Raw genomic sequence first — 14,881 nt, forward strand, 5'->3', positions numbered from 1 at the left:
CATGACATTACTTTCAGTTCTTTCACTATCTCCAAACTGAATCACTTCCTTATGGAAAGTCACCAGCTTTAAATCCAGGAAAGCACAATGTTTGCCCCAGCTGTTCCAAGAATACTCATTCAGCTACTTCGGTAACTGAATAATAAATTGTAAAATGACCAAAAAAAGAACAGCAAGCAGTATTTAAATTAAAACTGATAAAACAGCTTTGCCTACATGTGTTTCTCTTTTAGTTTCATTCTTTGTCAGGGCAAACACTACTGTCAAAGTCAAAGCGTTATTAAACAGATGACAGCCACACGCTAACAATTGTACTGCGTGGGCTGTAATAATTTCTGTACAGCCCCGCCATCAGGTGACACTCACGTGTTCCATCACATTCTTTACATTTGGGCTAAAAACATCTCTGAAGTCAGAAGTGTCATGATACTTTCCCCAAGTATTAGCATAGCCTTTCTTGGCTTGAATGACGGTTCAGAGTCACACGCATGTAACTGAAGATTCCATCATGTTAGCCCTGACAGGACCAGCTGGACATGCCATCGGACTCAACACGAGCCTGTCCGTTCAGACAGCGGAGTATCTTACATCTATAAGAATCATGACCCCTTCCTGGTAAACGCTGGCAGTTTCCTGTGTTTCTCACAGACACGCTGATTGGTGGTGTTATGGCAATAACGTACAGCTAAGTGCAAGAGTATTGAGACAGTGACACGTTTTTTGTTGTTTTGGCTCTGTACACATGCACATAGTATTTGAAATAAAACAATGAATGTGAGTATAAATTGCAGACAGGCAGCTTTAATTTGAGGGCACTTGCATCGATATCGGGTGATCCGCGTAGAAATCAGAATAAACCTGTCATAGATGTAGCCAAATCATTGGGTGTCAAAATCAACTGTTTGATATATTGTTAGAAAGCAAGACTGCACAGGTGAGCTCAGTAAGAAATAACTTGGTAGACCACAGAATACCACTGTAGTGGATGACTGGAGAAAAACCCTTTTACAACTGTCGAACAGATCAAAACCAATCTCCAGGATGTAGACATAAATGTGTCAAAGACTACCATTAAGAGAAGACTACACCAGCATAACCTCAGAGGGTTAGCCACAAGATGCAAACCACTGGTAAGCCTGAAGAACAGAACGGCCAAGTTAGAACGTGCTAAAAAGTACAAAAGTACAAAAAACTTTAGAGTTTTGGAACAAAGTCTTATGGATGGTTAAGACAAGTATTCTTCTGCCAGGAAATATTGGTTCAAAGCACCCCCCAGATCCCCGAAACATGGTGGAGGAAGTGTTATGGCTTGGGCATGTATGGCTGCCACTGCAACTGGCTCACTTGTCCTTAATGATGACGTGACTGCTGATGGCAGTGTACTGAAACATCATATGTTTGATGTTTCACCTCACAGCAAGTCAATGACCCCAAACACACTGCTAAAACAACCAACCGTGTTTCAGGACAAAAGTGTAATATTCCTGACTGGCCAAGTCAATCACCTGTCCTGAATCCAAGTGCTTCACTTGCTGAAGACAAGACTGAAGGTAAAACAACCCAGAAACACACAGGAAACGAATATGACTGCCGTACAGGCCTGGCAGAGCATCAGCAGGAAAATAAGAAACGTCCGGTGATGTCTGTGGGCCAGTGAATGCAAATACTAAACATAACTTTATTTAAGATTATGTCCATTTGTCCAATTACTTTTGATCCTCTAAAATTGAGGGGACTATGTATAAAAACGGCCGCAATTCCAACGTGGATCACCTGATATGGATGTAAAAAAAAAAAAAACATTAAAGCTGCCAGTCTGAATTTTAACCTCATACTCATTGCTTCATTTCAAATACACTGTGCACGAGTACAGAGCCAAAGCAACAAGAAATGTGTTGCCGTCCCAATAATTTTGCATTTAGCTGTACACTGATACCTTAAAAACTGTGTCACGGCTGTAATCCAACAGGCTGAAAGTTCCAGAATGTCCACCACGCCGGAGCCGTAGCGGTGCAGCTGGAACGCTCGCTAACAGCAGCTGCCAGCATCTGATATCAGCGTCCAGTAAAAAGTAGGGAATTTCCAGGCTTCAGATGAGGCTAGGGAATGCACCGCCCTCCTCTGCCGTTCCTCAACAGCCAGCGCTGCCCCGGGGCTGGCGGGACACTCTTCATCTCCGAAGCGCACCCTCGTCTGGTTCCACCCGCCGGGAGCACCAGGTGCGGCAAACCGCTCTGGAGACCGGCTGCCTCGGCTCCCGGCAGGCTTAGGCGCGGATCGCCGCTCGCGCCTCTTCCTCTGCCGGAGGGTGGTGTTGTGCGATTTGGGCCTGCTCCCGCCCTCCAGCCTCTGCTCCCGGCCCCCCGCCTCTGCTCCTGCCCCCAGCCTCTGCTCCGCCCCGGCCTCGCTCCCGCCCCCCGGCCTCTGCTCCGCCCCCGCCTCTGCTCCCCCCGCCTCTGCTCCGCCCCCGGCCTCTGCTCCCGCCCCCGGCCTCTGCTCCCGCCCCGGCCTCTGCTCCGCCCCCGGCCTCTGCTCCCGCCCCCCGGCCTCTGCTCCCGCCCCCCGCCTCTGCTCCCGCCCCCGCCTCTGCTCCCCCCCCGGCCTCTGCTCCGCCCCCGCCTCTGCTCCCGCCCCCCGGCCTCTGCTCCCGCCCCGGTCTCTGCTCCCGCCCCGGCTCTGCTCCCGCCCCGGCCTCTGCTCCCGCCCCCCGCCTCTGCTCCCGCCCCCGCCTCTGCTCCCCCCCCGGCCTCTGCTCCGCCCCCCGGCCTCTGCTCCCGCCCCCGCCTCTGCTCCGCCCCCGTCTCTGCTCCCCCCGGCTCTGCTCCGCCCCCCAGCCTCTGCTCCTGCCCCGGTGTGGTGCCTGGGCCCTAACCGTGCAGTGCAGCAGTTAGGCAACCGAGCTCACAGCTCCAGAGGCCGGTGCTACCACTGGGCCCCAGAGCGAGACACTCAACCCAAACTGCATCAGTGAGTATCCAGCTGCATGACTGGACTGAATATCTTAGAAACCTGAGCTGTAAGTTCCTCTGGATCAGACTGTTTGTCAAACCAGCCCCAGCTTATAATGCAGCCACTGACTGACATCTATCTTCACAGAGCCTGTACTATGGTATTATTACTTTATTTACACAGGGTAGGTGGATCTGCTCTTTCACAGCATTCCCTGTAAATGCCACCTAATTGCCTAATGCCTCTTATACACTAGATGAATTCTAGGCAACAAAATTTTGACAAACTCTTACATTTAACAACAATCTGTCCTAAATCATGGGCTTTTAGTCCAGGAGGTGCACACATCTTAAGATTTCGAAAAGACTGGGATTCATGCAGCATCACATACTATAAGATTCCAAAAGGATTATTTGGTAGATTAAAAAAAATAAATAAATATTTAAAGTAAAAAAAAAAGACATTTTAGTGATTTTTACCAGGGACGCAATTCATAATTTTAGCTGAAAAAACCTACTGTTTTTCTGTGGAATTCCTCTGATAAAACTATTACCATCTGAACCAACAAGTCAATATTTGATGCGAATTACAACTATTTTGGGCACATTTTTATACTGATGTGCAAGGACAAAAATAGGTACATTACCGACATTGTCCTGAAATACTAGTCCCATTCAGACAGAGCTAAAGACAGCGCACCTATGGGCTGTTGGCAGTGCAGGATTATGAATTTCGTTGCTGACCATCACACGTATTGAGCCAAGACTAAAGACTCACAATAACATTAAACATGCTTGATTTTGTCGAAACGATAAAGATGAGGAAAAGACAGTCACAAACTCAGGTGGAACTGTCTTATCGACAAATCATGAGTCATGATAGAGGGCGTGCCGCAACCGAGGTAAGACTGGAAAGATGTTACAATGACTCCTAAGACTGTGAAATCTCTTAAAATAGTGTCTAGTGTAAGGCCAGCATAACCTGCATGTCTTAGGATGGCGGGAGGAAACAGGAGAACTCGGAGAAAACCCACACGGACACGCAGAGAACATACAAACAGCACACAGAAAGGCTCTGGCCACGATTCGAACCCAGGACCTTGCTGTGAGGCGACAGCGCTATCCAAAGTCTTATCAGCACACACAGTACACCAGCCTATGCTCCACACACCAGCCCTGTCACTTCAGAAACAACCTGGAAAGTGGGGGCAAACCAAGCACACTTGGTTCTAGACTGATTAAGGAAATATTTTTTAATAGCTTTCCTGTTTTTTTTTTTTTTTTTTTGGAACAGCCCCTACGCTGTATTAGCGATGCAAGGCTCAGACACCGCACTCTTAACACACCTGCTGTTTTGCTTTCCTGAGTCAGAGAAGTCGGAGTTAAAAGAAATCCTTTGAACGGTTTTTTCTCTCCCTTTTTTGCCTTTAGCCTTGAAAGAAAGACCTTTTCTGTTTTCCCTCCATCCGGCCGAATCGCCCAAAGAGATAAAAACATACCCGCCCCGACCTCAAAGGACTCTTTGGACAAAGACGGCACTCAGCTGGCTGCGATGGTTTATGGCGTAATTTTGGGCAAACCAGATTATGAAAACAATGGCAAAAAGTAATTAAAGCCCTTAAATCTTGTGGATACAGAAAACCTTGTCTTTTCAGTAATTCCTGACTTTGCAATGTCCCTTTTTAAGCAGAGAGAGTCATTATTTTCACAATCAAATCAGCAAGTACAGGGAAAATAAAAGCACTTTCAATGTGATTAGAGATTAGAGAAAGCAGTTCCCGACTGTCAGCAGTTATTTTTTCCCCTCTAGAGGTTGGAAATGCACCTGGAAACCTGGCTTAATTGTAACTTCCCTCACTTTATTTTCTGCACATTAGAAGGTATTGAACAGACCAAACTGTTCCTTCAGGCATTCAGTTATAATTTCGATAAACTGTCATAATGCTTTCAACCGATTCCAATGTATGTAAAGCGTAGTGATTACTTCCATCGTCGAATTCAAATAGCAGCCTGTGAATATGACCCTTTACCCAGTTTTTGAAAGCCAGGATACTGCATACTTTCCCCCACTGTTACTAAGGGTGAAAAGTTTGAATTCTGCACGAGAGGAAAACCTGGCGTGATTTTAAAAGGACTGTGACAAGGGTTCATCAGATCTAAGGAAATTATGACGTTGGTTTCGAGCCCCCGCGTCCCTGCTTTGTATAAAACATTAAACAAAGGCGATTTGAAGGGCTCGTGATTATTTCATGGGTGAAGGGTGGGAGGCGTAAAGCGAGTTGCAGTGACGGAAGTTGCACGAGAGCGATGCGACCACCAGCGCGTAACGAAGAAAGTCGCACATTCACGCTCGTTGCCACACAGCGACCCTTGCACGCAAACACACGCGACTTGCAAACGTTCTTCCAGCTAAATCTCCGCTATATCTCAATGGCTTCTATAAATACCCGCCGCGCATTTCCACTGAAGCTGCCGGCGAGCCCATCACAGCAGTTAATAAATAGGCACTGCGCCCCCTCAACAGCAGGTAAAACATTTTATCAAGCGCAAATTATTTTCGGTATACGTTCACAACCCGAAAGCAAGACAAAGCCGAAACAAACCAAGTAAGTTCACCATAAAGCGGCGCACCAACACAAACTCTCAGTATGTCTTAATTCCAATCTGTTACAGTATAAAACAAGCAACATTTTGATGCATCGTATTCCTTTCATAAAGTCCTAACCATCATTTCACACTCAGCTGCTAAAACCGGACCTTGAAGTGAGCAGAAACGCACATAGCCTACTACCCGGTTTTCTCTCTCTAAATTACCCTGGCGGAAGCAGAGGCACGCTTTCAAACAGAAGCGTGAAAACAAAGAGGCGCTCTGAGGGAGAAGAAAACTACCTCCTTTGTTTCCCAAGGCCAGGGTTGGGATTAGTTGAATTCAAGGTGACGTCTGATGTTTAATGTCTTTGTCAAGAACTAAAAAAACGGCAAATTAATATACACATGATGATTAAATTGGACTCAATGGGGAAAAAAGAATGGAAAAAGATAACACTGTTTGGAATACAGGTTCAGACGAACAGTCAAACAACTGAGATTTGCAAATAAAGCCCTTCTCTTCCCCATCCGCAGACTAAACAAAAGCAGACACAGTCTTTCAGACTATGCATCCCAGCCTCTGAAGCATCAGTTAACTCACTGAAAATCCTTCTAAAGAAGGATACATTTTTTCTTCTTCTTCAAATTGGCTTTTAACTGCACGTTATACAGACATACCTTTTGATTTCTTACATTTATTACTCCGTTTTGTGTTTAAAGCATTTAAAATGAATTTTTTAGATTGTCAGTTTCACTTAGCGCTTCTTGTAATACTCTTTTTTGGGAGGTGCTTTGAACATGATATACAAAAAGCCCTGTATAAACAGATCATTAAAAATAAGGCTCAACCCCAACCGCTGTGCTTTGAAGGTATAGCTATCAAATGACATTAGGGAGACCGACTCCCACCCAGCTTCCCTAATCTTGCTACTCTATCAGAACAATTTCCTGGACACACAAGAGTGAACTGAAAGACTTGCTTGTGCTTTTGTGTCTACAGGAAGAACACAACTCGGTCCTCCCACTCGCGGATTTGGCCGGAAGTGACCAATCAAAAGCAGTGTTATAAAACTGACTGACATGCTGGTCACCAGTCGGCACCCTGAGCCGACCAGAGGAGGATGGGTTTCCCTTGAGCCTGGTTCCTTCCAAGGTTTCTTCCCATCTGCGACAGGGAGTTTTTCCTTGCCACTGTTGCCTTAGGCTTGCTCCTGTGAGGGTTTAGGCCAGGGTTGTCTGTAAAGCGTATTGTGACCACTGCTGTAAAATACGCTATACAAGTAAAATTTGATTGATTGAGTGTTACTTCTCTCCTTACTTCCAAAATGTTTTATTTTTAGTTCAAGCCAAAGGAGGGGGAAATGCATCAATTAAGAGCAGCAAAAACCCCATTCAATCTGCTGTTTAGTGAAGACCAAACCACAGAACAATCAGTGGGACCAAAGGAAGGAGGCGCAAAGCCGTAACTGCCAGGGAAAAGCGGACGTTTGCTCAGCAGGTTTGGGGCTGTCTGAGGACCCATCGAGACCGTGCCTTAGCCCTTTCTGAGAACGCGACGAAACTCTGCCCCTCTGTCGAGGCGGGGCGGGCCCAGCGAAAAAAAAAAAAGGGGGGGGGGGGGTGATCTAAAGCGCCTCTGCGCACATCTCATCAGCCACACGGTCAATAAACCTGCCTCAGTACCCCGACCCCCCCACAGATAACTCCCCCACAGCGCCCGGCCAAGCAGCCCATTACAGGAAATTAATGAAATTTAATAAAGGAGCCGAAGGCCACCCCAATATTTTCAAAGTGACAGCCCTGTGCCACTTACTGAGAGAGAACAAAGGCTTTGCACCCCATGCCCCCCCTTATATTTTACATAATCTTAGAACCGCTGACGGGAGGGAACCGTGTCGCCAGATTTCACGAGACAAACAAGCGACTAGGTCCTGAGAGAGGAGAGCCAATCTGAACCGTGGAGAAATGGCTTACGGGCACATTCACGACTTCCAGGGCCTTTACGGGATTACGCAATACTGCTGCTGAATTACTGCCACAGCAACCATGAATGAACGCGTAAAAAAACTGGGTCGCTTCTTACACTTCACAACAAGCGCCCAGGTTTTCTGAAACACGCCCAAGAAACCTGTGACTTCACATTTTTTAAAGTGACTAAAGCACAAAGCACAAAGTTAGGAATTGAGTGGACCTGGCACCACTGGGAGGGACTGTTCCTTCGCTGCCATCAGAGCACGGTGCGTTTCGTGTAAGCTTTCGATTTCCCACAATTTCCAAATCGTCTTCAAAGATTTGTAATGAGGGAATGAAAGAGGACACTGAGCTCACAAAGTCTATATCTCAAAATGGAACTGAAAGTTTGCCGGCTGCAACGAAGCCATAGATAACAATGGTTCGCACTGAAATGGTAAACAACCAGCAAATATGAAACTGGGCAGAGAATACCTGAGAACACTGCCTGCAATAGCAAGCACGACTTCAGAGCGTTATTTCATTTTCTATTTCCTTGTCACAGATTTGACCCCTCGTTCAAATGGGCCAGAACAAGGCTGAACAGACTGAAACACAGGAAGGCGGTCGTTTGACTTGTTACTTACTGGTTTCCAGATTGCATAGGACAGTGCAAATTATAGGCTGCCTGCTGGGAGAAGCCCCAGGAGTTAGAGGGGTACATCTGGCTCTGAAAAAGAAGGAAAATGTCTTCATTTTAAACACGGTCAACCGATTTATACAGAAAAAAAGTTGAGTAATTTCAACAATGTAACAGTGAGAGAAAAAGACAAAAATGTATTCTACAGCAGTGTAGGATAGTGGTTAGGAAACTGGGCTTGTAACCCAGAGGTTGTGGGTTCAATTACCAGCTGGGTGTATTGCTGTTGTACCCTTGAGCAAGGCACTTAATCTGAATAGCTTCAGTAGCCTACCCTGCAGTATAAATGCACTGCGTGTTAAAATGTGAGCTGGCTAGATGTAGTGTCCCTAAATGCTGCAATATATTTATAAAAGAAAGAACAGAATAGGAACAAAAATGAACTCCCACAAAAATTCTAATCCCAAATAAAATTAAGTGTGTAAAAGGGTACTAATCGTTCCCATCAAGATTTCAGTGGAAAAATGGAGATACCAGAATCCCGACAGAGAACTTCTAAGCAACAGTTTGAGGTGACATAGCCCCCACCACCACCAACACACCCCCTGGTTCATCCCAGTGGCTGTTAGATCCAAGGACAATTCCATCCACCACCGTGTCATGTGGGGACAGGGGCCTGGGGCCTGTCTCCAGGGGCCTATCTCACAAAGCAGGATTACTGAGTTAACAGGATAACGGCACAGAGTAAAACCCGGAGCCCTCCCAGATCTGGAACACGGACTGAAGTGAAAAGAGCCGTTCCGGGTTCTATTCGGCGCAGTGATCCAGCTGACTCGGTAATCAACCCCGCTTCATGACACAGTTCCCAGGACGACCTAACAGGTGAAAATAAGGAAGTGCTCCAGCGGTTAATTATCCAATACAAATCGGCTCAATGGCACCTGCGTCGGCCGCGTCGTCAGGAGTCAGGAGTCCGCGCACACGTCATTTCTAAAGCAGTGGAAATTTGTTTTATGAATGTAAGATTAGAGCAGCTTCATTCAGTGGCAAAGGCTATCAAGGACACTGTGTGAGTTATCTTTAAAACGAGCTGCGTTAGTTTTCAGTGCGTGCAGGCGATATTTCTCGCAGTGATTTATTTCGGGGTTCATTCGCTCGAAAAGTGTCGTCTCTCTTCACACGAGAAGGAAGGTTTCGTGTCCTTGACACAAGATATCAGGGAGGCGAGGAACACAACGCTCGCTCAACTAAGTAATCGACGGCAGAACTAATTTGCTGATTAAAATCAGAAACGATATCAATTTGAGCGCTGGTGACGCAGCGGCAGGAGCGGAGCGGTCTGAAGAGTCACAACTAACGCCTCACAGAGGAAACCGAGGACGGCGTGACGCAGGAGGCCTCACAGAGGACGCTTCCCTCAGATTACAGACACACCAGATACTCAGCTCCGACGCTCCGACACCCTCCCCCCACTCCCAAACTGCAGGAGGTTCGGTTTGATATCAGGGGTTTCTGGTGTCACTGCCAAGGCCGTTCAATCCAAAGTGCCGAATGGAATAACACAGCGTTCTCACCGGTGAAGAAACAGACCCGGCGCTCGCGGCAGACGACGGGAAGGGGAAGTCTGGCGGCGGTTGGCTGTGAGAAACCGAGCGTGTTGCAGAAGGTTCCGCTGGAACAGGGCGTAGCCCGCTCTCACGACGTTAGCAAGGTGTCTCTGCCCCGGGGGGGGGGGGGGGGCGGGGGGGATCTGATCAGTACTGAGTATTGTTAAAGACGTCCCGGGACTCTGCCAGACATTAGGGTGTGGTCCCTGCAGCCTCTAAAACAAACGCTAAAGTCAACCGTGTGTTCTACCCTATACAAACTGAAAAACTACGCTCTCACAACACAGCAGCACACTTGATCGCACGCCTTAGCGTGTTTTTGGAAGGTGTGTGGAATTGGATTTCCAGTGGCCAGGGGGTTCTCAGCCCTCAATCCAGAACGAGGCCGGTGCGGGTGTCGGCTTCTGTTCCAGCCAAGCAGATACATGCCTGATTCTACTAAGCAAGGTTCTTAGCGAAGACTTGAGCGGTTGCTCAGTAGAATCAGGAGCGCAACTGCTGGGTTGGAAGGAAGGCCGGAGCATCAGGAGCACGAACCAGGGGCGGCAGGACGCGTTTTCGACCGCGGCGGCGGAAGACCTACCTCCATGGCCGTGTGCAGCAGCGGGGAGGCGACCAGCCCGTAGAGGGCGCTGTCGAGCTGCGGCCCCTCCGGGTGCAGGTAGTTCTCCCCGTCCATGGCGAGAGGCGTGGGGAGGGTGGGCATCAGGCTACGGGCCCACACATGGCGGAGGACCCCCGCGCGGCTCGTCCAATCAACAGGCTTTACCACGGACGCTCGTCACCCATGACCTGTCAACAGAAGGGGGGGGGGGGTGGGAGCGTGAGGCGTGTTTCGTAGTCTCTCACAGTGAAGAGCGAGTGTCTTCTCCCTCATCCATGATGCGTATGACCGCGCGGTTTGACCGACATCGGTTCACACGTCTGGATGAGGCAGGGAAATAAAAAACACCGGCTTTCCACGGCGACCGGCCGAGACGCCGGGGCAGCCGGCGGCCCTCGCGCTCGATTGAAGCGTCGGCTGGCCGCGGATCAGAACGAACGGCGGCGATCGATAGCGCTGAGGGTTCAGCGTCGCTGAGCGAGCGGAGGCCCGCGCGCTAATAGCGGATCAATGAGGAGAGGGAGAAACCGGATATCAGACTCCGCCACAGTGCACAGTCAACAGGACCCGCACATCGGAGGGATGAGTCTGAGCTAAAAATAAGAGCGGCTGCTCCCGCTATTCTACTGCTCCCACAGATCTGATCATGGCTGGTCACAGATCGCTCATCCGGACCCAAAACGGACCGGATTGGCTTGAAAGCCCTTCCCGCGGGCGGGCGGAGCGGTTCTGACCGCGGGCGGGCGGAGCGGTTCTGACCACGGGCGGGCGGAGCGGTTCTGACCGCGGACGACCGCGCTCTCCCGGTCCTGCTGCACGGAGCAGCCGGGGAAGCTGAAGGACTCAGAGAGGTACAGCTCCAGAGCAGAACACTCCCACCACAGATCCTGCTTTGTTTAATCAGGGAGACTGGAATCACACACACACACACACACACGTTCCATGACAGCAGTCAGTGCTGCGTAACGTACAGTACGTACTCTCTGATTTCCTCTGCTCTTTCCACACACAGATGGAGCTCTGACACCACCCCCCCTTACGCCACGGACCTGCAGACCTGCCCCCCCGCCCCGCACGCGCGGGACATAAATCCTCCCCCAGCGGGGGGGCGGGGTGGCTGGGGACAGCGAGGTCGGGGGACTCCATAAGCGAGGCTTTGTGCGAGCTCACCCAGCCGGTTCCCCTCCGCGGCGCTGCCGTGCGCGGCTGCCTTAGCGCCGGTGTGGAGTGAATGGGGCCCTTGTGCCGCGCGACGCTGCGCCCGCCCCGACACCCCCGCCCTCCCCCACACCCACACCCCCACCCCCACCCGAACCAGACGCACCGCGCGGAACGTTCGTCACGGCGACCGGCCGGGCCCAGGGAACGCAGCGGACAGGATCTCGCGTGATTGGTGTACCCCCAGCGTCCGGCCCCAGCGCTACCCCTCGGATGCAAAACCACGTTTCCCTGAGACTTCTCTGGAGCTTAGAGGCTCTTTCCAGCCAACCCCCCTGCACCCCCTGCACCCCCTGCCACCCCCCCCTCACCCCCTGCCACCCCCCCCCCCACCCCGAATCCAGGGGTGATCCTCCTCCCAGGCAGCCCTCTATCAGGACAATCACGTTAATGACATATGAAGACACAAAGATATGGGAATGTGCTGAAAATGTCACTGTTACTGGAGCGTGAAGCCTGCTTCATTCACAGCTCCCGTACGGCAGTGGAACACTAGAAACAGCTTCCGCCCTCTCCACAATGAGCACGGGCTTCAGTGACACACTGTGCGCTGGCTATCTATTCTCGGCCTCTTATCTCTTTATATGGGTACAGGCACGACAGGCTTCTGGGAAGTGAAGGTTAATTATTAGATGAATTTGCCATGTCATCTGAAATAAGCAATATGACGCCATATCCCCTTGAATAACCACATGGGATTATGCTTGAAACGAGACCTATTACAAAAGTCCAGAACTTTTTACAGAGCAGTCTACAACATCTTTCACTACTGCCAGAGAGAGAGAGAGAGAGAGAACAGACTGAGGGAGAGAGATAGAGGGCAGACAGAAAAGATAGAGACAAAGAGAGAAAATAAAGAGAGAAAGTGGGGGGAGAGAGAAAGAGTGTGAGAGACAGAGAGACATAAGAGAGAGAGGACAGAGAGAGAGAGGAGGAGAGAGAGAGAAAGAGAGGGGAGGGAGAAAAAGAGGAAGAGAAGGAGGGGAGAGACTGAGAGAAAGAGGGGGGAGAGAGAGAGAGGAGAGAGGGAGAAGGAGGGGAGAGAGAAAAGAGAGAAATAGAGGGAGGGGAGAGAGAAAAAGAGAGGGGAGAGAGAGAGAGAGAAAGACAGGGAGAGAGAGAAAGAGAGGGAGAGAGGGGGAGAGAGACAGAAAGAGGGGGAGAGAGAGAGAAAGAGAGGGAGAGAGGGGAGGGAGAAAAAGAGAGAAAGAGAGGGAGAGAGAGAGAAAAAGAGAGGGAGAGAGAGAAAGAGAGGGTGAGAGAGAGAAAGAGGGGAGAGAGAAAGAGAGGGAGAGAAAAAGAGAGGGGAGAGAGAGAGAGAGAAAGAGGGAGAGGCTGCTCAGAGAGCCAGTTTCCGTTTTGGGCTCCTTGTTGTAATTGCTCCAGCTGCAGGCCTTTGTGTGAGCCGGTTCCTGTGCTGCCGCCCATGCAGTGATTACTGTGAGCCCTCGGCTGGCGTGACTCTGTGGGCCGGGCTGCAGGAGGCAGGGATTACGCCTGATTCAGGACTCCTGCTCCGGATCAGCCTCAGAAACACGCACATACACACATACACATGCACATGCGCACATGCATTAATGCGCACACACAAACGCGCACACACACACACAAACACACACGCACATGCATAAACGAGCATGCGCACGCACGCGCGCACACACACAGAGAGGCAGGCAAGCAACCATACACATGCCCACACGCAGGCACGCACACACGCACACACGCACACACGCACACACGCGCGCGCACACACACACACACACACACACACACACACAGGCCGCTGAGAGGATTCACATGATTAGATCATGGGACCATTTCGACAGCCACAGTAGGTTTCCATTCACCAGCTTCATGCAGCTAAATCATTTCAGTGCATTACATCCCGGACTCCAAAAACCCAACTGGCTCTAAACCCGACTGAACTGAGGCGGAGCTTAACTGTCTTTGTGAGTGTTAACAGGAACAAGGGACGGGCAGACCCTCAGAACAGAAAGACTATTCACCAGCAACACAAGGAGCAGCGTGGACGCTTCCTAGCGTAGGGCAGAGGTAGCTCAACGCTCCATCTGCTCAAACACGAAACCGGCTTCGCGGTTAATCTGTCGGTACCCCGAGGCCCAACATCCACGGATTGATCCCGCGTTCAGCTCGCACAAAAACAGAATTCCACCCGGCCGAAAATAACTCCACAGGCTTTTAAACCCGTTTGTTATGACGGCCTCTCTAGATTAAGTGATGAAAAATTCATAGAAGGACAGAGTTAATTCACAGGCTAGCGTAACCGCCATTCAAAACAGTCTGCATTATTAATCAGGCTTTTTAAACACAATCCCTTCCCATTTAATAACACGCTCCTGTAGAACTTGTTTCATGACAGTTTAAGGAAGGACAATATAATTAAACAGGGAAAATGAAGAAAAAAAAACCTGAAGGAAATAAAAAATGTATGTCAAATGACTGGGTAGCCCAAAATTGTCAGTGACAGTCACTGCAAAAACAATTAATAAAAAAAAAAAAAACGAATCAAGTGATCATGCTGGTCTTAAAATGTACAATATAGGCTAGTATGTCCAAATTAGTTGCACATCCATTTCAACGTGGGTTACCGGCAAAGAGAATGTGATTACTCAACACCTTTTTTTGTAAAATGGCACGTCATTTGTGGCAAGGTCCCCAAAACCAGCGGTTTTCTGAAACTTCTCTCAGCGATGAGCACACTTGCTTCGGCAACGCTAGAGTCGGCCTGCGAGCGTCATTAGCCAACATGGGCCGCTGCTCTTCCGCGTTAGCCGTCCAGCAAGCCAGCGGGCACAGAGGGAGCCCCCCCCACGCTGGCTCCGGGGCCCAGTCTTCTGTCTCCAGCGCCGCGCCGATAGCCAGCGTAGCGGGTCCCGCCGGTCCCGAGCGAGGCCGCGCCGTCCCAAATATAAACACATCAAAGCCAGCCGACATCAAAGGAGGCGGAATCCACTTAGCGCTGTCTACGGTCTCGGCTCGAGAAGAGCGAACGCGTCTCTCTCTCTCTCTCTCTCTCTCTCCTGCCTCCGCTTAAAACGCGGGGCTCTGTGCGCACGGAAAGCGGGAATCCTAGCGTCAGCACGTCGGGCAGCTTAAAGTCAGGGCTTATAACGGGCCCAGCGACAGGACGGGAGAGAGAACTCCCCCGGAGGAGGAGTGTGCTGCTCTGCTCCTGTCCCCGCCGGCGTTCCCAGCTGTCCCACTGCTGTTCCACCGGTATGACCCCAACTGCACTGATCGTCACGCGTGTTCCACATCTGGACGACATCTCACGTGTGGGGCATGGGGAGCGGGCAGGGGGGTC

The 14,881-nt window shown here is 50.1% G+C and overlaps 1 protein-coding gene across 1 annotated transcript in view; it reads right to left on the minus strand.

Annotated features, from left to right (window-relative positions):
* Positions 1-14,881, minus strand: part of sbno2b (strawberry notch homolog 2b) — a 76,608-nt gene that overhangs the window by 49,137 nt on the left and 12,590 nt on the right. The window contains 2 exon segments of the mRNA XM_064334053.1: positions 8,135-8,217; positions 10,318-10,526. Of these exon segments, the coding sequence (XP_064190123.1) occupies positions 8,135-8,217; positions 10,318-10,440 (206 nt within the window). The 5' untranslated portion in view covers positions 10,441-10,526.

The sequence above is a fragment of the Anguilla rostrata genome, chromosome 4, assembly GCF_018555375.3.
Source record: "Anguilla rostrata isolate EN2019 chromosome 4, ASM1855537v3, whole genome shotgun sequence".
NCBI classification, from domain to species: Eukaryota; Metazoa; Chordata; class Actinopteri; order Anguilliformes; family Anguillidae; genus Anguilla; species Anguilla rostrata.